The sequence below is a fragment of the Rosa rugosa genome, chromosome 6 (assembly GCF_958449725.1).
Source record: "Rosa rugosa chromosome 6, drRosRugo1.1, whole genome shotgun sequence".
In the NCBI taxonomy this organism is placed as follows: Eukaryota; Viridiplantae; Streptophyta; class Magnoliopsida; order Rosales; family Rosaceae; genus Rosa; species Rosa rugosa.
Window position 1 is genome coordinate 47,266,252 of NC_084825.1, and position 26,997 is coordinate 47,293,248.

Consider the following 26,997-nt stretch of genomic DNA (forward strand, 5'->3'; position numbering starts at 1 on the left):
GATTTTTTGTGGACGCACCGATAATTACAAATTTTTTTTGTTAGTATTCAATGATTGCCTTTTACATGTTATCTTTGGAAGATTTAACACCAAATGTTGTTGTTTACATCGTATGTGAGCCAATCATTAGATATTACAAAATGCGTTACGTAGCGTGCGATTTAAACTAACACGTAAGAAAAGCGAAACTGTTTTGAAAGAACACGATTACTCGGGGTTTCATTTAAAATTACTCTTTTATGGGAATGCCATATTATTGGAGAAATCACGTACATAAGCAATTCTGCAGATAAAGGAAAGAAGAACCAAATGGTAACTAGTAGCAGGTGACAGGAGGAAAGTCTCACTATTCCCCCAACTTTCTTGTCAAAAATATTTCAAAATAAAAAAAATGGAAACAAAATCATACCTCATTAAATACGACGAATATAAATAGACACTCTGTAGTCTGTAGTCTCAACATGCACACATTTCTGACCCCACTGTCCAAAACTCTATTCCTCACAGAAACCAACCAACAAAACTCACATTTCCCAGCACCTCTTCAGTTTCCGTTACCGGCCATTTTCCGTTGCACTTGGCCGGCATGCAAGCTCTCTGCACCTCTCACAGCTTGGTTCCGGTCATCAGCATTTCCTTTAGAACCTCAAGCTCATCACTTGCATGTACCCCAAAAATCAAATGCTTCCCAAAAGTCAAATGCTGCTCTCTGAAGAACCAGTCTTTAGGTTAATTCAGCTTTCCCTGCTTTGTTTTTCATTGTTTGGTTGCTTAGAATTTGTTGAGGGTAACCAAAAAGGCTTGAAATTTGTTCTTGGTTCTTGTTTTTGTGTTCTTATATAAGCAAAAGGAGTTGAATTGAGCTCACTCATTGTGAAAGATTCAGTCTTGGATTCAACGTTCTTGCCTTTTTTTTCTTTTACTCCTGAGTTTTTGGCAGAAAATATAGGAAATATACGAACTTTAATGTGGGTATTAACTTTTTTTCTCCACTAGCTATATATATGAATAATAATGAAAGAAAGTTCAATGAATTTGGTTGTAGCATGATTTCATTTTTTTTTTGTTCCGTTTTTGGGGAAATGGTTTTTTAATTTTAATTTTATTTTGTTTCATTTTTCAGCTACTGATGCAAAGAAGTTTGAGGAAGTGTCAAAGTATGGAAATTTGGTTCCCCTTTACAAGTGCATTTTTTCGGACCAGCTCACGCCGGTTCTTGCGTATCGATGCTTGGTGAAGGAAGATGATAGAGAGGCTCCGAGTTTTCTGTTTGAGTCGGTTGATCAGAGCACCCAGGTTTTTGACTGTGATAGACATGCTTTGATATGTATGGCTTTTGAGATTGTGGCTGTTTTGAGTGATGCATTATAACTCGGTGTTGCATTGATTATGTTAGGGGCGATATAGTGTTGTTGGAGCTCAACCAGCAATGGAGATTGTGGCAAAAGAAAATAAGGTGACGATAATGGATCATGAAGGAGGGTGTTCAGTAGAGGAGTTTGTTGAGGATCCAATGGATATTCCGAAAAGAATCTCACAGGGTTGGAGTCCCCAACTTATTCATGAACTTCCAGATGCATTTTGTGGTAAGGGACAGGTTACAATGTGCTGCTATTCATGATAATTGCCTGCTATGTAATAGTATCACAGATCTGAATTTATGATACTTTTGCTGGATTGTATGCAGCTGGAATTTACAAATTGGTTTTTTATTCACCTTTATTGCAAATGTGTTATGATTTTCTATCATGCTTTAGTTTTACTATAATCCCACTATTTAGTATGGATGGAATCGTTAAATTATCCCAATGACATGATTAGATGCTGGACTGATACTATTCTACTTAAATTGTTTCTCATAATTAACTAGTATATAACTAGGATTCATTTTCAGTTCATGTCTTAGAGTGCTGGACGAGCTGTTATATCCTTTGTAATTCTAATAAGAGTAGTCCAAGACCACCTCTGATAAAGTATTTATGAGCAGGTGGTTGGGTAGGCTTCTTTTCATATGATACAGTTCGTTATGTGGAAAAGAGAAGACTGCCATTCTCAAAGGCACCCAAGGATGACAGAAATCTTCCAGACATGCATTTAGGACTCTATGATGATGTTATAGTGTTCGACCATGTGGAGAAGGTACATATTCAAATTTTCAGTCTTTGTGAATTTTGAATCATCTTTAATGTAAAAGGTTGAAACTGTGTATAATTGTTTTAGCCTATTGCAGTATATGCATTCTCTCCATATATAACCGTTACATATACGTTCAAACATACTCTCTGTCTAACAGAAAAGGAAAGGAACTAAAATTATTGTCGCCTACTTGGAAGCATTTACACTCTTTTTGCTCATTTAGAACCACCTGAAAACCGGATTTTATGTTAAACTTTTAGCTGCCAACTAATGAGTTGTTTTTCTCACAATTAGATTAGTAATTAGTAATTACTTAGATACAGTCCTCGTTATGGATTCCCAAGGTATTTATGAGATATTGTTGCTGCCTTCATTTCAGAAAATTTATGCGATTCACTGGGTGAGGTTAGACCGGTACTCCTCAGTTGAGAAAGCCTATACAGATGGAGCAAAACGGTTGGATGAATTAGTGGCTCGAGTACATAACATTGACTTGTGAGTGACTATTGTGCTTCTTTATTTATAATCATATCATGATTTGTACTTTGATTCAGAGCTAATTGATTTAAATGTCAATTTTCAGACCAAGGCTGTCTTCCGGTGCTGTGAGCCTGCATACTCACCATTTTGGTCCTCCTTTAAAGAATTCAAACATGACCAGTGAGGCATACAAGGACATAGTTAAGAAGGCAAAGGAGCATATACTCTCAGGGGATATTTTCCAAATCGTATTAAGTCAGCGATTTGAACGTCGAACATTTGCTGACCCATTTGAAGTCTATAGAGCCCTGAGGACTGTAAATCCGAGTCCATATTTGACTTACTTGCAGGTTAGGGTGTATGTCCTTGTGATTTACTTCTTTTTTTGGTTTGGCCAATAATGTAAACTAAAATGGGCAGTTTCTATGTTCTATTTCTGTCAAATAGGCTAGACGGTGTATACTGGTTGCTTCAAGTCCAGAAATTCTTATGAGTGCAAAGAAGGTAAATATGACGAGTCATTCTTCTACACATATGTAATTTTTTCTTCTTTTATTTTGATCTCTTTAGATGAGTATGTAAGTTTTGATTAACAAATTACTGTAGATGCTCAATACTGGGGATCATCTAAGCTATTATCATCACCTGGGATTCTATAAATGCCATGTTTTTTTTTGGGGGTGAAATCTGTAAGTACTTACAAATGAGAATGTTCTTTGATATGATGTTATAAACAGAAAAAGATTGTGAATCGGCCATTAGCTGGAACTTCTAGAAGAGGGAAGACAATTGAAGAGGATAAAATGTTAGAAGTGCAGCTACTTCATGATGAAAAGCAATGTGCAGAACACATCATGCTGGTTGATTTGGGTCGGAATGATGTTGGAAAGGTTTGTCTTTAAACCATTACCTAATAGTGTGGAAATACTTTTTGTCACTGTAGGACATTATAACTCGAGTGCAAATTGTAAGTATTCATTTCATGTTTTGCATACTCCAGAAGTTTGAACTTGTAAATCTGATCATTTGTGTCTTTTTTCTTGGTTTCAGAACATTAGTGTTTAGGTATATGTATGGATCTATGGGTATAGTCATCAAATATCTTTTCTGCTGTACTGGTTAGAAGTTAGAACAGCTGTCTGTGCTAATAAAGTTGTTTTTATTCTGATATTTGTGTCATAGTAACAATGACATATGCGTGTGTGCACATGCATCTGTTTTGTTTTTCATTAGTCACCAAATATATATAGAAGTATCAAGTATGCGTTTCTTCCTTTCCTCTTTCATAGTCAAAAGGATAATTTGCCACTGAGGTTGAAGCCATGAAAGTTGTATTAGATATTTCATTATGAGTGCTTCTGTATTTTTCTGTTCATAATATTCTTTTTCTTTTTAAATAATGTAAGTTGATAAACTGGTCTTGGTGATGTGGTTTGATGTAGGTCTCCAAATTTGGTTCTGTAAAGGTCGAAAGACTAATGAACGTTGAACGATATTCCCATGTCATGCACATAAGCTCTACGGTGAGCACCTATGCCTTTAGTGACGCCTTATTATGTGATAGTAAAGATATGACTTGCTGCTATAATTCTTAATTTATTTATTATTTATTTGTAGCTGCTCAGATTAGGTAAATGAAATTAATATACTTTATGCGACGCCCATTTTGCCATTAACGTTCTGATACCTATAGATCCATACATATACCTAAAGATATTTGATGACTATACCTATAGATCCATACATATACCTATAGCCCATTTCTCTGAGTTGATTGAGTTTGGGTCTATGACCTCTGTTCTTTCTGTGATCACAATGTGTTTATTAACATAAAACCCAAACCCAGTGCAATAAGATGCTAAGGTGAAGAGACATCATGTAGGTCACCGGCGAGCTGCAAGACGGTCTCACTTGCTGGGACGCTCTGCGAGCTGCATTGCCTGTTGGAACTGTCAGTGGTGCACCAAAGGTTATCACTCTGACTTTTACTTTCTTTCCTTTTTATCGCCCTTCTTTTTACCTTACTAATTTTTTAGATATTTGGAAGTTCATCAATCTGTATCATGGATTTCATGATAGGTGAAGGCCATGGAGTTAATCGATCAGTTGGAGGTAAACAGGCGTGGCCCATACAGCGGCGGATTTGGAGCAGTATCCTTTTCCGGTGACATGGACATTGCACTAGCTCTGAGGACCATGGTGATTCCAACAGCAGCCCGTTTTGACACAATGTACTCTTACAACAATGGCAACACCCGCCGGGAGTGGGTTGCATATCTTCAAGCTGGTGCTGGTATAGTTGCTGACAGTGATCCTGATGATGAAAACCAAGAGTGCCAGAACAAAGCTGCTGGTCTTGCTCGTGCCATCGACTTGGCTGAGGCCGCATTTGTTCATGAATGTTGAATAATCAGTGCTTTCCTAGCTAGTGTCTATGTTTAGTACCCAGAGACCACATCTTTGAATTACGTCCTAGTGTCGAGAAGTATGATGTAGGTTCAATTTCTCTGGAGCCAGACTGATATGCGCAGAGAAAAGCTTCAATGTGCAAAAGGGTAAATCACCTAGTGTAAACTAGGACTTTCAGTTTAAGGCAAGGGTTTGATAAAGCTTCTCCCCAAGGATGAATCACCTTGTGGTAAAAATAAATTTCAATTTAAGAAAAGGGTTTAATTTAGAGAAATCAATTTATGAAATACCCTGGAAATCAAATTCTGGGGAAAATGAGAACATCCACTCAACAATTACAGATTCCATGAGCCCAAAAATGCACAAAATCCTACTGAAACACCAGATTCATATCCAATTTTGATCACCAAAAACTGAATGATACCAGATTCATTGAACTATCTCAATCAATTGAATTGTACATATCAAAGCAGTAACCTTTTCCCTTAAAACTCCACACTTTCCATACTAATCAAATCAAAGTTAATCAAGAATCCCAATTTGACATTAAACCCTATAATAACAAAGCAGCTGAATTCAACAAACAAAAGCAAACCCAGAAAAAGGAAGAACATTGAGATTTGATATAAACAAACAGAGAGCCCCCACAGATTTTTATGCACGTGCCAAAATTACAAAGGGGGATGAATTGGAGCTCTGAAACTAACCTAGCCTTTCTTTGCTTCTTAGTTCTTGTTGTTGCTATCGTAATCGACGACCTCGGAGTCGGTGACGGACCTCGAGTGCTGCACGATGGACCGTCCGATCGAGTTGATCCAGTCCTCCTTCTCCTTCTCGGAGTCGGCGATGAAGTACATGGTCTCGGAGCGCGTGGAGAGCTCGAACGCGTACTGCTTGTTCAGCACGTCCTCCGCGCCCTTCACCGTCAGGCACGTGGCCACCGGGATCACGCCGCGTGTCCTCGACGCGCGCGTGACGGCGGAGTCCTTGAACCAGAACAGCTTCCCTTGCTTCAGAACGAACCACCGGCGACGCCACGTCTTTATGTACTCGCCTTGCTTGGTCAACCACCCCGTCCGCTCCGGGTTTGACCAGAACTCCACGCCGTCGTGGTCGTCGGCCTTCTCCGTCAGGCCCGTCGCGGCCCGCCATAGACTCGCCATCGGAGATTTTGGTGGAGAGAGTCGAATTGAATCTGTGAGAAAACGAAGGTAGAAGAGATCAAAATATGCTCACACAGTAGACTTTATTTTATTTTTTATATTAAATTTTTCCCGGAAAAAATTGTGAGAGTCTGGTAATTAGAATTGTGCCCTATGAAGTTTGCATATTTAGAATTGGATCCGTTGACTGCTTGGTTTTGTTCTTTTAGGTTCAGTCTTCTGTAGTTGTAGTTCAATTATTTGATAGCATTTGGACCATTATATCGTTATAACTTGGCACGATCGGATGAGGTGCCGGGTTGAATTGGAAGTGATGATTTGCCTGCAGCCAATGCAAAGAAAGGTACTCCTCGACCTGTTGGTTTCCATTTACACAAAACATAATAAAAATATAGCTATGAATTGGACTGGTTTGCCTTTACTGATAATTCCACAAATTCAATTGGATTACATCACTTATTACACATAATTATACTACAACATTGCTAGTCTTCATCAGATCTCGGGGAAAATCTAAATAACAAACAACACAAAACCTAGAATTCGAAATCAAGCAATAGATTATTAGTAGCTACAACTTATTTCCTTCCACACTTCCAGGCAATTATCTTGCCTTTAGATGTCTTCAGTAGTACAACTCAGAGAATATTGACTTCTCGCTTCCTATGCCATACTGTAAGTTATTTGCACAACAACATGAGGATTGATGTAGTCATAAAGAGGAAATGAAATAATGAATAAATAAAGGGTGCAGCTATTGCCACCCTATCATTTTCTTTGTTCACCCTACTTACTCATTACACCCTACATTTTAATTTTAATTATTAAATATATTTATCTAACCCATTTCTCCTTCCAATAATATCCTTATATCCAATTGAAAAAGAATTTTTTTTAATGAAAATCTCTCATTTAATTTATACAAATAAAAGAACAAAAATATATTAAAGTTTCATAATAAAATCATAATCTGATTTACTTCCATTTTTTTTTTATTTTTCCATTTAGTTTCAATGTTCATCTATTTCAATCTATGTCAAAAGATTAGTAAGTTAACAACTATAAGCAATGAAGAAGAGATTGATTTTTTTGTGTTCACAAAGGGTGTTGCAAAGATTTTGATGAAGTTAACACTAATGGTTTGCGAATTGAATAACACATTAACGATGAGGAGTCAATAATAAAAAGACTTAAAAAATTCACATTTGGATGGAGAAGATGAATATCAATGTTATCCAATGAGAAATTAAGTAGTCTTTATATTTAATTAATTGGTTATGTATTTAGTTGTCCTTACATATTTAGATTTTAGAAAATTAATGTACTTATTAGTCATTTTGCACTTGGGTAATATATTCTTTCAATAATTCAAATGTTTGTAGGGTGAACTAAGAAAATGGTAGGGTGGCAATAGCCGCACCCATAAATAAAAAAGAAATGAAAAAAAGTAAAAAAAAAAAAAGGTGCGGCTATTGCCACCCTATCATTTTCTTTGTTCACCATACTTGCTCATTACACCCTACATTTTAATTTCAATTATTAAATTTACTTATTTAACCCATTTTTCTTTCAAACAATATCCTTATATGACATATCCAATTAAAAAATAAATGTTTTTAACGAAAATATCTCATTTAATTTATACTCATAAAAAGATTAAAATTTCCTAATAAAATCATAATCTGATTTACTCTCATCTTTTTCATTTTTTCTTTCAATTTCAACGTTCTCTATTTCAATCCATGTAAAAAGATTAGTAAATTTACAACTATGATCAATGAAGAAGAGATTGATTTTTTTTTCTTTGTATTTTAAATTTTTACTTTTGGTGTTCACAAAGAATATTGCAAAGATTTTGATGAAGTTAAAAATAATGGGTTTGTGAATTGAATAACGAATTAACAATGAAGAAGCAACAAAAAGACAGTAATAAATTCAAATTTGGATGGAGAAGATAAAGATTAATGTTATCCAATGAGAAATTAAGTAGTCTTTGTATTTAATTAAGGGCCAATGATAAAAGAGGTCATTTTGAAGTGTCTTATTATAATCCAGGTAACACAAATGTCTCTATGATAATTAAGGTCACCTCTTTACGACCTACTACTAGAGTTGAACTTAATTACAAAAACTGCCACTGTGCTCTTCCCCCTCACATCGTCGCCTTTACCTCTTAAAATCTTAGCTCAGGGCTCCGACCTCTCAAACCCTAAATCGAAGCTCGTTTGGACCGTCTCGACATCTGCGGTACGGCCTTGTCTTCGGACCTAAGCTTCGATCTCGCTGGAACAACACCGATGGCGAGCCGGAGGTGATGCAGAGGCGTTTGAGGAGAGAAGCGTGGAGCCCAAATAGAGCAGAGTCGTCGAGAGAAGCCAATTTCGGTTTCCGACCGATGGAGAATCGGATAATTCTCGACGGCAGCAATTGCAAACTAGTGGACGCGCCATCGGTCGCGGCGGCGGAGTGTGGGTGATTGTAGTCGGAATTGAGTCCTCCCGGGCGGTGAAGTCAGTACGGATTTGATGAGAGTTTTGGTGGAAGTGAGTATCAGAGGCTTCCTCCTCCCCACAATTGGAAACAATTGAGCTCTCTCTCAAGTTGGCTTCAACGTCGTCTTTGACTATCTCAAAGTAAATTTCATCACTTTCTGGAATTTAGTATTTGATTAACTGATTCAATTCAAGTATGTATTTGAGCTCTGGTAGGTATTAATGGAGTATTGACAGTTCAGATACTTGAATTAGAGGAGCCATTTGCACATATGAAAATCATTCATAGTATTGATCGTTCTTGTTGCGCATATATGATTAACAACAATTTAAGATAGAAATATATATGCATGTATACCTAAATGTATGTTTCTGATTTTATGATTTTCATGATTTTCATCTTAGCTCATCCCATGCTTAACCTACTGAATTTGATCTAACAAAATGATTTTATCAGTAATCTGTTCTAGTTTGTAAAATTACTGATTTTACATAAAGAATCATATAGGTGTTATTGATTTATAGAGAACCAAGTATATATTAGTTATCGGTAGTTTATTGTGTGAAGTCATTTCAATGAGTGGAATTTAAGACCTGAAAGGTGATTAATAGAAAACCTCACTTCATAATTGGATAATGAATAGCATGATTCAATCGGTGGGGTATTTCAGTGCATTGGCTGCTTTTATCATTGTCTGTTATTTGATAATGAATTTACGATGTTTGGTATTGTTTTTATCTTCCTTGTCAAGGTGTAAGCTCAACTCTTCTTCATACTCTAACAGTCTTTATGTAACAGGGATATCATGGAGACACATCAAAGACATTTCTTTGTGGGGAGGTCAGTGCACACTGCCTAGTGAAGGTAAGCTTTTTTCAGCTTGGTATCATTGCACCTTGTGGTTATTATCAGAATTCCTCTGAACATGTGGAAAATTGATTTTTGTCATTCATGTCCATTAAATATTATCTTGAAGGTGTTCTGTAACAGGCGGTAAGCCTGCATCTGGGGATTCTCCTTTACAGGTAGTTTGATTTTGAGAGCTCTATTTTGACTTTATTCTTGATATTATCATTACTCTTCTGAGTTGGATTCCTTATTAGTTTATAGCCTTTAGATTTTATGTTTATGGATGCATATAAATATCAACTTTGATGCAATCAGAAGCTGGTGATGGGTATTGGTAGAGGTGTGGACTGGATGGTGGTGATGATGATGTATATTAGTGTTCTTATGCCTATGATAATAAAGATGATGATTAATGTTTCAGCTGCTTTAATCTTCTTTTCCTTGATGCTTTTTGGTAATACAGATTTTGATTGTTAATGAATGAATAGCTCATGGTGGTGTGTACGGCATCATCACATTATAATCATAGTCGTCTCACAGCGTTCTGCTGCCTAAAATTATTGTTATGTTGTTAGCCTAGCATATGAAAATGCATTGTGGTCGTGTTCGATTTTATATGCTTTTTAGCTTTGTAATTCTGTAAAGTAGATCATAGTTATATATACATGCCTAATATGAAGCATGCATCCACTGTTAGTAGACTCTATAATCAACTATCGTCTTGTCAAAGATTATTTGTTGTTTTGTTTTAGTTTTAGTTTTTATGATTCACTGTGTTTGAACCTAAAGTGGGGCTATAGGTATTGAAAGACTGACTTTCAAACCAGAGGGGTACAATTTTTGGACTTGGAGAGGTCATAAAATTCATTATGTCGTGCAAGGAGAAGGGCATGCTGTTCTTCTTATTCATGGTTTTGGTGCTTCTTCATTTCACTGGAGGTTTGTTTGCTTCTTTAAACCCATCTGCTCTAGTCTTTCCTTTTAGTCTTCATGGTTTATTGCAAGTGCATTGGCATGATTGCTTGTATATTCCTTTAGCTTCAGTTTATGTGTTTATAGTTGCTTGCATAGTCCTTTAGCTTCGTCCACCGTTTGGTTTTTCTTGCTTCTGCAATTGAAAACCAATTGTTGTCAATAAGCATTGATTTGCAAGAAGTTGGGTTTTTTCTTTTCTTAACCTTATTACTATTTATATGATTATTCTAATGGTGGCTGTATGTCTAGTATCTTTCATGCTGATATTTTGTCCGATCTCCCATATAACATGTATAACATACCAGAGTTGGCTAAAAAATACAAGGTTTATGCTATAGACTTGCTGGGCTTCGGTTGGAGTGAAAGAGCACTGGTTGAATATGATGCCATGATTTGGAAAGATCAAGTAGTGGACTTCTTGAAGGAGATAGTGAAAGAACCAACAGTTTTGGGTTCTGTGTTGGGTTTTTGCAGGGGACGATTACAAGATTAAAGTTTGGAACTACAAGATGCATAGATGTCTTTTTACTCTTCTCGGGCATCTAGATTATATTCGTCCCGTGCAATCTCACTTTTTTTTATGCTTGAAGCTTTGTTGAAAGATTTGTACAATGATGTAAGTTTTATAATGGTCTATGCTACATGTGCTCTATGCACTATAGTCATTCTCATTAAGGTTTATGAACCATTCGTTTGAAGGCAATGATTTCTTATTCTTGGTCCCCATACAGAGGATTTCTTGCCAAATCATTGTTAACCTCAAGTCACTGTCAGTGACTTGGCTACTGATAGTTACTTGGTTAGTGACATGGTCAGTTACTTAGTGACATGTGATTAACAGTGGCTTGACTATTAACTTGTGACTTGGCTACTGACAGTTACTTGGTTAGTGACATGGTCAGTTACTTAGTTAGTGACATGTGATTAACAGTGACTTGGCTACTGACAGTTACTTGGTCAGTGACATGGTCAGTTACTTAGTTAGTGACATGTGATTAACAGTGACTTGGCTACTGACAGTTACTTGGTCAGTGACATGGTCAGTTACTTAGTTAGTGACATGTGATTAACAGTGACTTGGCTATTAACTTGTGACTGTCAGTGACATGTAATGTGACATGGTCAGTTACTTAGTTAGTGACATGTGATTAACAGTGACTTGGCTATCAACTTGTGACTTGGCTAGTGACATTGTCAGTGACATGTAATGTGACATGGTCAGTTACTTAGTTAGTGATATGTGATTAACAGTGACTTGGCTATCAACTTGTGACTTGGCTACTGACAGTTACTTGGTCAGTGACATGGTCAGTTACTTAGTTAGTGACATGTGATTAACAGTGATTTGGCTATTAACTTGTGACTTGGCTACTGACAGTTACTTGGTTAGTGACATATAATGTGACATGGTCAGTTACTTAGTTAGTGACATGTGATTAACAATGACTTGGCTATTATCTTGTGACTTGGCTACTGACAGTTACTTGGTCAGTGACATAGTCAGTTACTTAGTTAGTGACATGTGATTAACAGTGACTTGGCTATCAACTTGTGACTTCGCTACTGACAGTTACTTTGTTAGTGACATGGTCAGTTACTTAGTTAGTGACATGTGATTAACAGTGACTTGGCTATTAACTTGTGACTCATCATATAATTAGCCACTGCAAAAGCATGAATTCCATAAAATGATCAGTAACTAAATTTTACAGATGTTAAAATGAAAGCTCATCTACTCATCAGATATCAAGTTGCTAAGAACTCCGGGAAAAAAAAAATGTCATTTTAACCAAAAATAGCTTAAAAGAGACCAAACGAAAAAGGCACCGAGGGCTTTTTCTTATGAGACCATAGCATGATTTGTTCTCACTCTTTGTTCTCACTAAATGCATAGCTCAGTCTGCACAGGCTTCACGTCATACAAAAAGCGGGATATTGTGCCTCAAACTCCTTCAGGAGTCAATGCCACATTCTCATAGTAAAAATAAGGAGGTCTTGTGGCTGCCTCAGGAAGACTTCTGTGGATTTGATAGAGATCAGCTGGAGTCCCAAACCCATTAATTGGATTCGGGAGATGAATTGTACCAGCATCTTCCCCTAGATCTGGTTTCCATGTCCCATAATCCTTTTCCTTTTCAGCAATGAAGATTCACAAAGTTTCCTTTTATTCTTCTCAGGATACTCACTCCGCAGATGGTAGCCAAGAAGCAACTATATATAAGTACCCCTGGTTCTTAGCTCATTACATTAGGTCAATAGCACAAGGGAAAAATTAAAGCCAAAGCTTAAAAACCTCAGCATACAACTTAAAAACAAAAAAAGAAAAGAAATTGAACATCTGAAACTTAGACAACAAACTCTTTCAGCCTCACTTTTTATGCATAACCAATTTCACCTAATCACTTCCTATCACCTACCAAATTTAGCTTCCCATAAATTTTAGCTGTAACCAAGTTGCAACTCTTGAGAAAAATATCTGCAATTCAGAGAAATCCCAAATCTATCTACACAAAAAATCAGGGATGTGAATTACCTGTTGATAATCGAGTTTGCAGAGAAGGAACGGAAAGAGCTAAATTTCTCGACACGGAGGGTTCTTTCTCCAACTTCGCAGGGCAGTTTGGTTTACAAAACCCACGCTAGCTGCATCTGTATCTGTATATATAAAGCGAAGCGCCTGTTATTGTTGTTCATAACTTGGTCAAATTTTTAACCAACTCCGGATATTCATCTTTCTTTATCATTAGACAAATACTGATAATAACCAGCATAAAATCAAAGAAAAGTACCAGAACACTAAACAAATAACCATAAAAAGCAGTAATGACAAAGAAACTCAACTACATTTGAGAAATTATTCACGAAATCACAATCGATCTAACCCACTTCTATCCTCCTATTATTTGACAAAGATTTCCATACACCCATCAAATACAAGACAAATCAGGAAAATAAAAAGGGGAAAAATCAAGAATTTCAGAGAGAATGCATAGCACTCTGACCCAAGACAATCACAAGAAAAGTAGCAGAAAACTAAAGAAAGAACCATAAATAGCAGTAAATGAAAGCAAAGAAACACAACCTTATCTAAGAAATTTATCCACAAAATCACCATCGATCTAACCCTCTTCTAATCCTTCTATAAAAAGAGTTACATATACCCAACAATACAAGACAAATCAGAAATAAATTAAAAAATCAAGAATTGCATAGCAACCCGACCCAAATGAAATGAAAGACAAACATGTTACAGAAAGGTTGCCAATTCTTTGAGTTTGTGCAGACTGAACTAAACAAAATGAGAATTATATTGCAAATTAGAGAGAAAGATTGGAAATAAACCCTAGGACTTTGGAGAAAGGAGCAGAAAGGAATGGTAAGCAAACAAACTGTAGTTTAACATACCACAATCCCTGAACTAACTACTCAATGAAAGAAGAATTGAAGAGACTTTAAATGCCTATACTCGAAGAGGAGGAGGAGGAGGAGGAGGAAGAGAGACGAGAAGAAAGCGTTGTAGACAGAATAGACACAAGGTGTAAACTGAAAATTTCAATAAGGGTGTTTTCAATTTATTAAACTGTAGCCGGTTCCCTATTTGCAATAAGAAAACATGGATGTGGAAAAGCAAGTTTCAGTTGCTTCTCAATTCCACTACCACAGGCCACCGATTAAAAAAAAAAAAATGCAAACTTTGCAAATTAACATCAGTAGCCCTAACTTTGGCCTCAGTGCCAACCTGAGCCTATTCATTATAAACTTGCAAAGGGATTCCCAAACTCAGCAGAAAGTAACCAAAGTCTTCTTCTTCACAACCAAGTTAACCATGGTAGCCAAGAAGCAACTATATATAAGTACCCCTGGTTCTTAGCTCATTACATTAGGTCAATAGCACAAGGGAAAAATTAACGCCAAAGCTTAAAAACCTCAGCATATATACAACTTAAAAACAAAAAAAGAAAAGAAATTGAACATCTGAAACTTAGACAACAAACTCTTTCAGCCTCACTTTTTATGCATAACCAATTTCCCCTAATCACTTCCTATCACCTACCAAATTTTAGCTTCCCATAAATTTTAGCTGTAACCAAGTTGCAACTCTTGAGAAAAATATCTGCAATTCAGAGAAATCCCAAATCTATCTACACAAAAAATCAGGGATGTGAATTACATGTTGATAATCGAGTTTGCAGAGAAGGAACGGAAAGAGCTAAATTTCTCGACACGGAGGGTTCTTTCTCCAACTTCGCAGGGCGGTTTGGTTTACAAAACCCACGCTAGCTGCATCTGTATCTGTATATATAACGCGAAGCGTCTGTTATTGTTGTTCCAAGACGTTCAATAGCAACATCAACGCCTAAATAGAGAGACCACAAAAACATTCTTTTAGTAGTCTAACATTTAGCACCACTACAGCCTACAAGTTTCCACAAATAGAGAGAGCACAATAACGGAGCACCAGATCAATCTCAGCTCAAATACAAACAGTGATTGAAAATCAAAGAGTTCAACCTCAACCGAACCCTAGAAATAGTAAGAAATTAAAAACCAATACTACAAAAACTAAAAGCTTGATCAATACAAAGCATACACAACTCCAGCGATCATTTTGATACTTCTATCACAAATAGAATTGAGCAAAATCAAATTGTACCAGTAGACCTACTGAGATAACGAAGAACTAGCTATTGATAAATCGCATTAGAACCAAACAGATCTATGGCTATTGTAAACCAAATGACCTAAAAAAAAAAAAAAAATACGAACCTTCTGTTCATGTCGACATCGGCCTTCTTGCAGACGATGTTGGCTAAACGGCGACCGATACCCTTGATGGAGGTCAGAGCGAACATGATCTTCTGATTTCCATCCACATTGGTGTTCAGAACACGCAAAATGTGCTGCAACTCTCGTTCGCGACGAGAGACTTCAAAACCAGAAAACTAAAATCAAAATCAAAATTGAGATTTCACGATTAGAAAAGAATCAGAGGAATAGAGATACTTCTCGAAATAGACCGACGCATGCATCACCTCCATCACCTGCTCGACGGCGTTCATTACGAGCGGTCCGATTCCGTCGCCGGGGGTTATGTTTTGGCACTCAGAGCTCCGTCGTTGGGTCGGGGCATGTAGGTGACCGATCGGGTTTGGGCAATGACGCCAGGTGAAGTTTGAGATTCGTCTTCTACCTTTTGGATTTCTAATCGAAGCTCTGCGATTTCTGATCAAAATGGAGAGAAGATTTGCGCTCTGATATTTTTGACTATAAAGCTATAAACGTATATTTGGCTTTAAGGGCAGAATCGGAATAAAAAAATTAAAAACTGACCTGTTTTAACATCATCTCATTATTAATAAGGACCAAATTAATATTATTAACAATTCATAATGGACCTTTTTATCAAGTGGAAAACTAGGTGACATTTTTATCATTTCATACTCTAATGTGACCTTTTCCATCATTTCCCTTTTAATTAATTACTTATATATTTATTTTTCTTACATATTTGGATTTTAAAAAATTAGTGTACTTATCAGTCATTTTGCACTTGGGTAATATAGTCTTTCAATAATTCAAATGTTTGTAGGGTGAACTAAGAAAATGGTAGGGTGGCAATAGCCACACCAAAAAAAAAAAATACCAGCACATAGCATAAAGAAGAAAATAACACCACCTCTTGTTTAGCTTCTTCTTGGCCTCTCTCGACGGATGTCAACAGCAGTGTAAGCATTTTTTATATGGTGTAGTTCCCTGTGGACCTCCTCCATAGACATCCTATTCCTTGGTGATTCTTCCGAGCATGCAAGTCCAATCTTGAGGGTTGGAAGTATGCACTTCCACACATACGTGTTCATCGTGCTTAAATTCTCATTTTCAATGTTGCCTTCATCAACTTCGATTTCATTGTTGTAACCACGGATGTTGGTCACTTCATTGTTTGTTGTTGAAGTTGCAGTCTCTTGTAGAGTGGCAATAAGAGTAGGATCCACAATTTGCATAAGTCTTCCTTGTATGGCCGTCTTAACAAAAGTATGGATATTGCAACCGTCTACAAACATTTCATCAGTGGGTCTTCTTCCCGTGAATAATTGCAACACAAGGATCCCGTAACTGTATACATCCCCTTGTATTGATGGCTCAACACCAATTGCATACTCTGCAATTCATAAAATAATCAAGTACATTAGTTTTCTATACCATCCCCCTGCTTTGATGGCTCAACACCAGCTGCATACTCTACAATTCATAAAACAATCAAGTATATGTTGTAAAACTAACATAGAAAGTGTTTCAGAAAATGGAGAGAGCTTTGCTTCTAAGAACTTGAGAGAGAGAGAGTTTAGATGCAGATAATAAGTGTAGTATTTTCTGTTTTTCTCCTCATAACATGGATGAGAAATGGACTACATATAGTGGAAGATAGGGAACATGTAGCCTAAAGTCCTCCATAAAACAAGGACCCCTAAAGTCCTCCATAAAACAAGGATTCCTAAAGTCATCCATAAAACATGGAAAGGGTAAGCCTATAACAACATAATGATTTACCCTATATCTATTTACATGATATAGCCATAATGATTTACAACACTCCCCCTTGGATATTTCATGTCAATAGTGTTGCATGGGTTGTGCGCTTCTAAGTTGTCTCATCAAAAACCTTGCCAAGTAATAAAAACCCTGTGGGAAAAAAACAACCTTGGTCGAAGGAGAAAAAGAGCACAACGCGTATGAGTGTGGAGTAGTAATATCACAGCTTCGGAGATAAGTGGAGTCTTCTTATTAGCATCATAAGTAGGTAGTATGTCTACGAGAGGGATGTATTTAGATTTGCTACACCAAAACCTTGCCCGGTAAACCCAGTGGGAGAAACCCGTGGTCGAAGGGAAAAGATGAGCAAATGCATATATGTCAAATCAAAGCATCTTCAGGATGTAGTATAAGTGGGGTGACCATTCTAAAGATGTGCCTCGTTAAAACCTTGCCAGGTAACAAAACCCAGTGGGACAAAATAACCCTGGACGAAGGACGAAAAGAGTACACGATGGTCAAGTGTATATGCTTCGGGATACTCCCCCTGATTTCGACTCCCCCTAAAAATTACATGTTAGGTAATTCAGATAGTTTACGTAGACCAATACCTTGAACATGCTTCTGGAATGTAGACTTTGGTAGTGACTTGGTAAAGAGGTCTGCACGATTATCTTCAGATCGAATCTGCTTGACTTCAATCTTCTGATGCTCCTGTTGTTGCTGATTGAAGAAGAACTTCGGTGCAATATGTTTGGTGTTGTCTCCTTTGATGAAACCCGTCTTCATCTGCTCTATGTAAGCAACATTATCCTCGTAGATAATGGTTGGTTCATCAGTGGTGGAATGCAGTCCACATGTGCTTCGAACATGCTTTGTAACGGCTCTTAGCCATGTACATTCACATACTGCTTCTTGAAGAGCTAGTATCTCAGCATGATTCGAAGAGGAAGCAACAAGTGTCTATTTCGTAGACCTCCAAGAAATTGCAGTATTCCCAATGGTAAAGACATAACCAGTTTGGGAACGTGCCTTGTGCGGGTCTGATAGATAGTCTATATCAGCATATCCAACAAGGCGAGCATCATTCTGAGGATCAAGGGGGTTTGATCCATTCCTTGATGCGTAGGGATAGAATAAGCCCATATCCGTTGTACCTCTAAGGTAGCAGAAAAATGTCTTTCATGCCATTCCAGTGGCGGCGTGTTGGCGCAGAGCTATATCTAGCTAACAAGTTCACATCGAATGAGATGTCCTATCTAGGGCATTGAGCCAAGTACAATAATGCGCCTATTGCACTTAGATATGAGACTTCTGGTACCAATATCTCTTCGTTATCATCTGCAGGACGATACGGTTCTCTCTAGACTTCAGACGACCATGGGTGTGCTTGCTTTTATCCTCATTAAAGCATCTTAACATCTTCTGGATGTAATTTGGTTGATGGACCAAAATTTCATCTGCACTGTGCTCGGGCTCCAGGTCGAGACAATAATTTGTTCTCCCAAGGCCTTTCATCTCAAATTCCAACTTCAGGTGCTTTGCGGTTTCCTTGATCTCTTCAGGAGTATCGATCAAATTCATGTCATTGACATAGACCGCCACAATTCTAAACTAGGAACTTGTTTCCTTAATAAACACGCATGGGCATAGTTTATTATTCACATATCCCATCCTGATTAAATATTCACTTAGACGGTTATACCACCTCCGTCTGGATTGTTTCAATCCATAAAGTGAACGCCTCAAAACTAATGGAGAGCGTGTTCCGTGGTCTAGAACTATTTGCATCGGGTATATTAAGTTCTTCAGGAACTTTCAGGTATATTTCTGTATTATGATCCCCCTAGAGATAAGTTATGACCACATTCATAAGCTGCATATTCAGTTTTTCGGAAACTACCAAATTGATAAGGTAGTGGAACGTTATGACGTTCATTACGGGAGAATACGCGTCCTCGTAATCAATCACAGGGCGTTGAGAAAATTCTTGCGCCACTAGACGAGCTTTGTGTATCACAATCTCATTTTTCTCATTACGCTTCCTTATAAATACCCATTTAAATTCTACAGGTTTAACATGGGGAGGTGTAGGAACAACAGGTCCAAAACACCTTTCTCTTTGTCAAGGAATCTAATTTGACCTGGATTGCTTCTTTCCATTTTGGCCAGTCGTCTCTACGTTGACATTATCAACGGAGCGAGGTTCGATGTCATCGTTATTTATAATTTCGGTAGCTACTGCGAATACAAATATATCATCGATGATAATCTCATTCCGATTCCAGATCTCACTTAAGCATGCATAATTTACCGAGATTTCTCTATTCTCGGGAGTGGGTTCAGACGTTGGAGCGTCCCCCAACATTGTCTCTTCTAGGACGGACCCATAATCTGGAATTATCTCGTGAGATGGATCAGCTGAGATCGCGATGTCTAGTGGATTCGTTTGTGCCGGTTTTACCCTCTTCCGGGGATAAGAATCCTTCGAACCTAGTGGTCTACCTAGCTTCTGGGCAGGGATATGTGACTGGTTAGCCGCCATGGTCGTACCTCGTCCATCTGGGACGACGCGTCCTACAGGGACATCTATTCTTGCAGGCACATTTGCAGCAGGTATATGTGATCTCGTCACTTTAGCTAGATCAGAGAAAGCGTCTGGCATATTTTGGGCTACACTTTGTAGATCTAGAATTCTCCGCACTTCACTATCGCATTGTGCGGTTCGGGGATCGAGATGAGACATAGTGGGGACATTCCACGTCAATTCACGTCGTTCATCAGGAACGGTAACGTTCTTATCTCCCCCTAACGGCGGGAAGACTGTCTCATCAAAGTGACAATCTGTAAACTCTCCTGCATTATCAGGTCTTATGGACTTTATGGGATAATCCGAGTGGTGATCCACAATTTCATGATCTGGGCGAGAGTTTAGCAAAAGCAGCATTTTCTTGTGGACAATAGTGTAACATGTGATCACTTTGTCGATACATCAACCACAACCATGAAATATTTAAATTGTCCGCATGGTGGTTGGAAAGGTCCACAAATTTTCCTTGCATTCTGTGCAGAAAAATGGTGTGTGTATATACTAGTCTTTGCACATGATGGTCTAGAGTTTAACATTCCTAACGAGCAAGTTTGGCGTAATGTGTTACTAAACACAGGACCCTTATTCAGAAGGGGATGCTCGTGTGATAAGTTGAGGATACGGTGCATCATACTTTGACCTGGGTGTCCCAAATGGTCATGCCATAGCAAGTAGTTGCTCGAATTGGTTAGCTTCTGGCTAACAAATTTCAATTTCTCCAATATACGCTTCTGGCCGCACATTCAGAGGTTATGCAAAGATATTACACTCATTTTTCTTAGGGGTTTCAACGTGATAAATGTTGGTTCGAATATCCTTAATACTCAATAACGTTCTTCTGGAACGTGGAGAATATAAGGCCTCATTAATGGTAAATTCAGTACCATTGGACAACATAAAGTGGGCTTTGCCATAGCCCTCTATCAGGTTGGATTGGCCTGATATGGTTGTCACAGAGGTATGCATGGGCAATAAGTTTGAAACATATCTCCGATCTCGGAGTATGGTGTGCGTAATAGCACTTTTAACCGGACAACAAACTTCCCCACAGAATATGCCTATTCATTTATTTAATTCAATGGATCACATGTATGAATAAGTTTATTGAATTAAATATATTCGAACATAACCACATTTCTATAATCCAAAATAATTGAAAACATAAATCACCAAAATCCGAAGATGTTTCATTCATTAAGATGAAATAGATATGGCACAAGGGGCCAATTATACCCATGTCTTCGAGTTCTAATCCTCGGTATGTTCAGTAACTGCCTGAAAATCCATGATCTCTAGTGTGGAATCGATAGAAAATGACCCTTTAATAAAGTTGGTATTTCGAGTTCTGCGACTGGCGTAATACTCATCTACTGCTTAGGCTATCGCACAACAGGTGCGGGACCAGCAGTCAATTCCTCCACATTGATAACAAAGATCATGCTGATCGATTCTGGTGGCAGTGGGCCGGACCAGTGTTCCTTTCAACTTGGGCTTGCTGAGTTATGGCATCATGGTTCCTACCACGTGGGCCTTGGCCACGTGGAGCCTGATTACATGACCTCTTGGGCTTTGGCCAAGTGGCAGACGGTCATATGGGCTAATTTCGTTCTGCCAATCATGTCTTGCTTCAAGCAAGAAAATGGTCATTTGATGGTGAAAGTGCTCTTCTAGAGCGACCCAAAGAATCTGTGTATCCTCTTCATCGGATACTCAACTTGGAGTGTTTTCTCCATATGTTTCCTTTGAAAATTATGGCACTCATATTAAAAGCCTCAATGACGACATTGTTAGCATTGATTGTTGATCTCATCTTCTTTGCAGTTAGATGAATTTTCACATCTTGAGTTCACTTTAGATAGTTTCTTCTGGAAACCTCCAAAGCAACAAAGTCAAGTTTGTTGAGATTTGGCATTTCTTACAGGAAAGGAACAAATAATCTTAGTGCTTTGGGTAGTATCGTCCATAAGCAACTAATAGGAATTTCAGGTTCTATAACATGGTATGGAAAATCGGATTAAACATGTAAAATCTACTGGTTTTATCATGTGTGGTGAATTTATGAAGGAAACTTCAAGTTTCTTAAATGACATTATCGAAACTACAAGTTCGATATGTGTATGAACTACTGGTTCATTTAGAACTTCTAGTTCATTAGGTACCTGCATTTTCTACACATATATTCTAGTGCGAAAATTTAGACAAGTAACACAATAATATTGAATAGAGCAAATTGAAATAATATCTCACAAATTGAATAAATGGAAATCACAAATCAATTGAGATATTAATTGCATGCTAGTAAAATAACATATTAATTATCACACAATTATGTGAATAAATGCTTCTGGCAATTAATTACACATATTAAATATGGTGAATCTATTTACAATATCAAATCATTTTTCCTTTTATTTGATTCTGCTGGACCAAAGGAGTGGGCTTGATAGTGAAGCCTATCGGGCTTAGTCTGCGAGCTTGTGACCCGGCCTTTCATGCGTAATTCAAATGGTGTGTGAGGCCTGCTGGGCTGCTAGGTCCCGCAGAGGGAGAGTGGGCCTGCTGGGCTCAAGCTGGTCTGCCAAGGAATGAAAAGTTATTACTCAACCCTTTTGGTAACTCCAATTAAATACGACCAGGTAAGAGTATGAGGTTTGGGTGGAGCGAGGCTCTCTTAAGTACACAGCCTCATTGTATCTTGCCTAGACATCACATCGAATTGGGTGAGCCTACTTGGAAAGATTCATAATATTTCAGTGTTGTCAAAACTACAGGTTCGATACTATAGTTGAACTTCTGGTTCAATATTTATGTATGAAATTTTGGTTCAATGTTTATGTGTGTGAACTTCCGGTTCGTTAAGTACCTGCATTCCGCACATATATATTCTAATGCAAAGAATTTAAGCGGGTAAAATATTTAAATTTAATATGAGCAGGTAACACCACAAAACATTATCATAATAAATAATGAAGGAAAGATGTATCATTATCACAAAGTCCAAACAAGTATATATAAATATTTGCCACAATATACATGAACTGAAGAAGTTGATAGCTAAATTAAAAGCTACTGATTTTCCTTTTTTCTCATTCAATTATGCCAATTATAGTGCAAGAGAAATAAGTGTCTCTCATAGAGGATTAGGTTAAACTAGATGCTTCAACAAAAGTCATAAATCATGACTGCAGTTCTTACTGAACAACAGTCGAAAGACGAACTGAAACACTAAGCAAAACTACCCAGAAAAATATGAAAATTTACAGAGATGCAGTAAACACACAGGGGTTCCAGCATACAAAATTTGGTGAGTTTTGGAGTTGATTTACTATTTCAAATAAATACTGGAACACAGAGAACAGAAGGTAAAATGAAACAGCAAAATCGGTTTTTGTTTGGAAAAACCTACTTGGTTGTAGAGCTGGTAGATTGATGTTGATTGAATGATGAACCTCTTCTTTTCTGCAACCCAAGAGTTATTCACCTCTTCTCTTGTCGATCGGCAATCCGAATCCTAGAGCTAGTCGTGCTGATAACGTGTTGTAAAACTAACATAGAAAGTGTTTCAGAAAATGGAGAGAGCTTTGCTTCTAAGAACTTGAGAGAGAGAGAGTTTAGATGCAGATAATAAGTGTAGTATTTTCTGTTTTTCTCCTCATAACATGGATGAGAAATGGACTACATATAGTGGAAGATAGGGAACATGTAGCCTAAAGTCCTCCATAAAACAAGGACCCCTAAAGTCCTCCATAAAACAAGGATTCCTAAAGTCATCCATAAAACATGGAAAGGGTAAGCCTATAACAACATAATGATTTACCCTATATCTATTTACATGATATAGCCATAATGATTTACAACAGTATATATGTATATCAGTTCTCGATCTGTGTACAACTTGGAACATACCTACTATAGTACGCAAAGTTTCTTTGTTGATCAGATTAGTATGAAAATAATTTCATTAATCAATGGTTAGTGATGTATGAATGTATTAAACAAATAAATTGCATTGTTGGGTTGTGATAGAAACAGTCTATTTCTATCTTTGAGAAAGAGATCATATGTCTTGTCTTCTTACGATCTTTGAGATGTCTAGTCTTATTGATAACTAGTAGGGCTTAAAATTTCAATTGGTTTTAGTGCTACTGTGTCACATTAATTATAAGCTACCATGCTCCTACTTTTGTCCATATTCATATTCTATCTTAAATAAACTAGTAGATCGAAATTTAGGAATTGTATGGCGGAAGATTGTTACCTGGAGCAGCATAGCCAATGGTTCCCTTTATCCCAACTGTACTACTTTGATTTTCAGAGGAGTCCGTGGTCGGTGGGATGAGTCTTGCTAATCCAAAATCAGCGACACGAGCAACCATGTCATCGTCAAGAAGAACGTTGCTTGGCTTCATGTCACGGTGAATAATTTGTGGTTCACAATGGTCATGAAGATAACACAATGCAGAAGCCACATCAAAAGCAATATTCAATCTCTGGAGAAGGTTCAGACTCCCTGATTGGTTTTCTCTGTGCAGCCACTCCTCTAAACTTCCATTTGACATATACTCAAAAACTAGAGCTTTGAAGTCATTACCATTGTAATCCGTGCTGGAGCAACATGTTAAGATCTTCACAAGATTCTTGTGCCGGATATTTCTCAGTGCATTGCATTCAGCCACAAAACTCTTGGAAGCTCCTTTCTGTTGAAGGTTGAGGACCTTTATGGCAACAACACTGTTTTCTTCTTGATCAAGAATCCCTTTGTATACAGAGCCAAAACCGCCTGATCCAATTTGATTGCTCGGAGAGAATCCGCCAGTAGCTTGATGAAGTGTCTGGTATGAAACCTTTGAAAGGAAGTTGATAAATGGCACTGTAGATAATGGTATCTTCTTTTGAGTTTTTCTCCTCCAATAAATTGCAAAGATGACTGCAAACAAAAGACAGCATCCAGCGACTAAAGAAAATGTGAACTTTAGTTTGAAACCATGCAACTTTCTCTGCTTTGGGACTTCGACGGGGCATGCTGGTAGCTGCAATTCCAAAACCCCACCACAAAGTTTGGTATTTCCATTCAATGATAATATTGCACTTGTGTTTCGAAAAACTCCTTCTTTCGGTACCTCACCCTCCAGATTATTGGATGAAAGGTTTAGATATATCAAGAACGGAAGTCTCTGTAGGTCTTTTGGAATATGTCCTGACAAGTTGTTCCGTGAAAGATCTAGATACTGAAGACCTCTCAAAGAAACCAAAGAAGAAGGTATGATTCCTTGAAAGAGATTCCCTTGTAGTAAAAGAATTTCAACGCTCTGACAGCCTCCAATACTTTCTGGAATTCCTCCGTTCAAATTATTATAAGAGATGTCCAGCTTGTTGATGTTCTTCAGCTTACCCACTTCCACAGGCAGGCTGCCAGTTAGCAAGTTGTGCGATAAGTTGAGCAAGAGAGAGAAGGAGGACAGACCAATGACCTGTGATGGTATATCTCCACTAAGCTTATTGTCTGATATATCCATCTGCTGCATATTTTGGCAGTTACCAATATTTGGAGGAATGCTTCCTTCTAATTCATTATCATATGATACGAGGACTGACAATTGGGTGAGGTTTCCTATGGAAGATGGGATCCGTCCTGATAATCTATTGGAATTTAAAAATAATCTTTGCAGCTTCTGTAACTTCCCAAAAGAAGCTGGAATGATACCTGTGAACAAGTTTCCATCCAGGCTCAAGTGTATTAAATTGTTGAGATTTCCTAATGTTTCAGGAATCGTTCCCGCTATTTGATTGCCCCCAAGGTAGAGTTGAGTTAGTTGGGTTGAGAAATTGGCTACAGAGTTTGGTAAAACACCTCCAAAATTGTTATTACCTATTTCAACCATTTCCAGATTGCTGCAATTTGTCAAGGCAGTTATAAATCCCAAATCATTTGATGAATTACTTCCTAGATTATTTTTGCCTAACTGGAAAAACCAAAGATCAGGAAAATTTCCAAAAGTTGCGGGAACTTGCCCAACAAAATTATTTTCCGCAAAAGCAAGCCTCTGAAGCTTAGAAGCATTGGAAATTGAGGCCGGGATTTTCCCAGAGAATTCATTTCCGCCGAGGTACAATAGTTGGAGATTAGGCATGTTTAGGCCTATACCAGGCGGAATACTGCCCTTAAACTTATTTTCTGTAAGTGAGATGACGTTCATAGATGATATGTTAAAAAGCGAGGAAGGGATCAAACCAGAGAGATTATTGGGACCAATTGCAAAGACTGATAAGCTTCTCAGTCGGCCTAGCACCTCTGGAACGGTGCCCCCCAAACTGTTCTTTGCCAAGTAAAGTCCAGTGAGTGATGAAAGATTCCCCAAGGAAGGTGGGATGGGTCCCGTCAGATTGTTTTCCTCTAGATTGAGATACAAAAGCTTCCTCAATGACCCGATATCTGAAGGAATTTTGCCGGTAAGGCGGTTTTCTCCGATATCTAAGATTCTCAGTTCCGCACAGAAGGTCAGGTTGACTGGAATTCCCCCCTCCAACATGTTGAATTTGAGAGTGAGATCTCGTAGTCGGAATAAATGTTCAACTTGTTGTGGAATCTTGCCAGAGAAGCTGTTGTTGTAAAGGTTGAAGTCCTTGAGAAAGGAGAGGTTGCCAATGTATGGTGATATGGTTCCGTGCAAAACAGCGTCTGGTAGGTTCAAGGCTGTTACTCTTTGATGCCGTCTGCCACAAGTAATTCCTTGCCATTTGCAGAAGTGAACGGAGTCATTCGATGAGTTCAACAGCCCGTCTGGATCGGTGGCTATGGATTCTTTGAATTTCAGCAAAGCGAATCGATCAGTTTCATTGCTCAATGCATTTGCAAAGATAGTAGGTTGGAAAAGGTTGGTGAGAAGGAAAAGGGAGATCATGACATGAAGGTAGGTAGACCGAAATGCACAGAAGTTGAGCATATGAAGCTCCATTTAGTTTACTTAACCAGCAGGAAGCTAGGTGGTGCAAAGTTGAACCTTCAAGGTGTGGTGTTTGACATCGTTTACATGTACGCAGTGTCTTCGACTGTGGCCCATCAATTATTATCAGTGTTCGTTGACGCAGGGAGGGTTACACCATCATTTATTGTCAGTGTTCGTTGGCGTTAGTGGTTCTGCAGTTTGCATATTATGGTCTATGTTCGTTGGCATATATGGACATAGTTTGCTCTATTCCTCTCCTACTGGCCCACAAATAGTATCTTGGCTCCTCACTTGCTGGACTTATTTGCTTCTGTTCAGTTTCTGGTTTTGGTTCAATTATGGTTGACAACCCATATGGACGAGAACCACGAGCTTGAGAACGTTGTATAAATGGTTCTTCTCAGTCTTAGTTTTAGAGAAAATT

General features: G+C 37.9%; 3 protein-coding genes across 3 annotated transcripts; 1 reads left to right on the top strand and 2 right to left on the bottom strand.

The window, feature by feature from the left end:
- Window positions 1–483: 483 nt before the first annotated feature.
- On the top strand, window positions 484–5,284 carry LOC133718088 (anthranilate synthase alpha subunit 1, chloroplastic). The gene is made up of 11 exons (XM_062144893.1): window positions 484–728; window positions 1,124–1,296; window positions 1,397–1,586; window positions 1,988–2,139; window positions 2,516–2,631; window positions 2,720–2,966; window positions 3,064–3,120; window positions 3,354–3,506; window positions 4,059–4,139; window positions 4,499–4,585; window positions 4,696–5,284. The coding sequence occupies exons 1-11, from the start codon at window positions 587–589 to the stop codon at window positions 5,020–5,022; spliced, it is 1,725 nt and encodes a 574-aa protein (XP_062000877.1). The 5' UTR covers window positions 484–586; the 3' UTR covers window positions 5,023–5,284.
- Window positions 5,285–5,422: 138 nt separating this feature from the next.
- LOC133718090 (pleckstrin homology domain-containing protein 1) lies at window positions 5,423–6,266 on the bottom strand. Its single transcript, XM_062144896.1, has one exon. It carries the CDS (start codon window positions 6,186–6,188, stop codon window positions 5,751–5,753), a length of 438 nt encoding a protein of 145 aa, XP_062000880.1. The 5' UTR covers window positions 6,189–6,266; the 3' UTR covers window positions 5,423–5,750.
- Window positions 6,267–6,569: 303 nt separating this feature from the next.
- Window positions 6,570–26,854, bottom strand: LOC133718087 (putative receptor-like protein kinase At3g47110). Its single transcript, XM_062144892.1, has 3 exons — window positions 23,885–26,854; window positions 16,183–16,665; window positions 6,570–6,861 (listed from the first exon to the last, which is right to left on the bottom strand). The coding sequence occupies exons 1-2, from the start codon at window positions 26,580–26,582 to the stop codon at window positions 16,190–16,192; spliced, it is 3,174 nt and encodes a 1,057-aa protein (XP_062000876.1). The 5' UTR covers window positions 26,583–26,854; the 3' UTR covers window positions 6,570–6,861; window positions 16,183–16,189.
- Window positions 26,855–26,997: the final 143 nt, after the last annotated feature.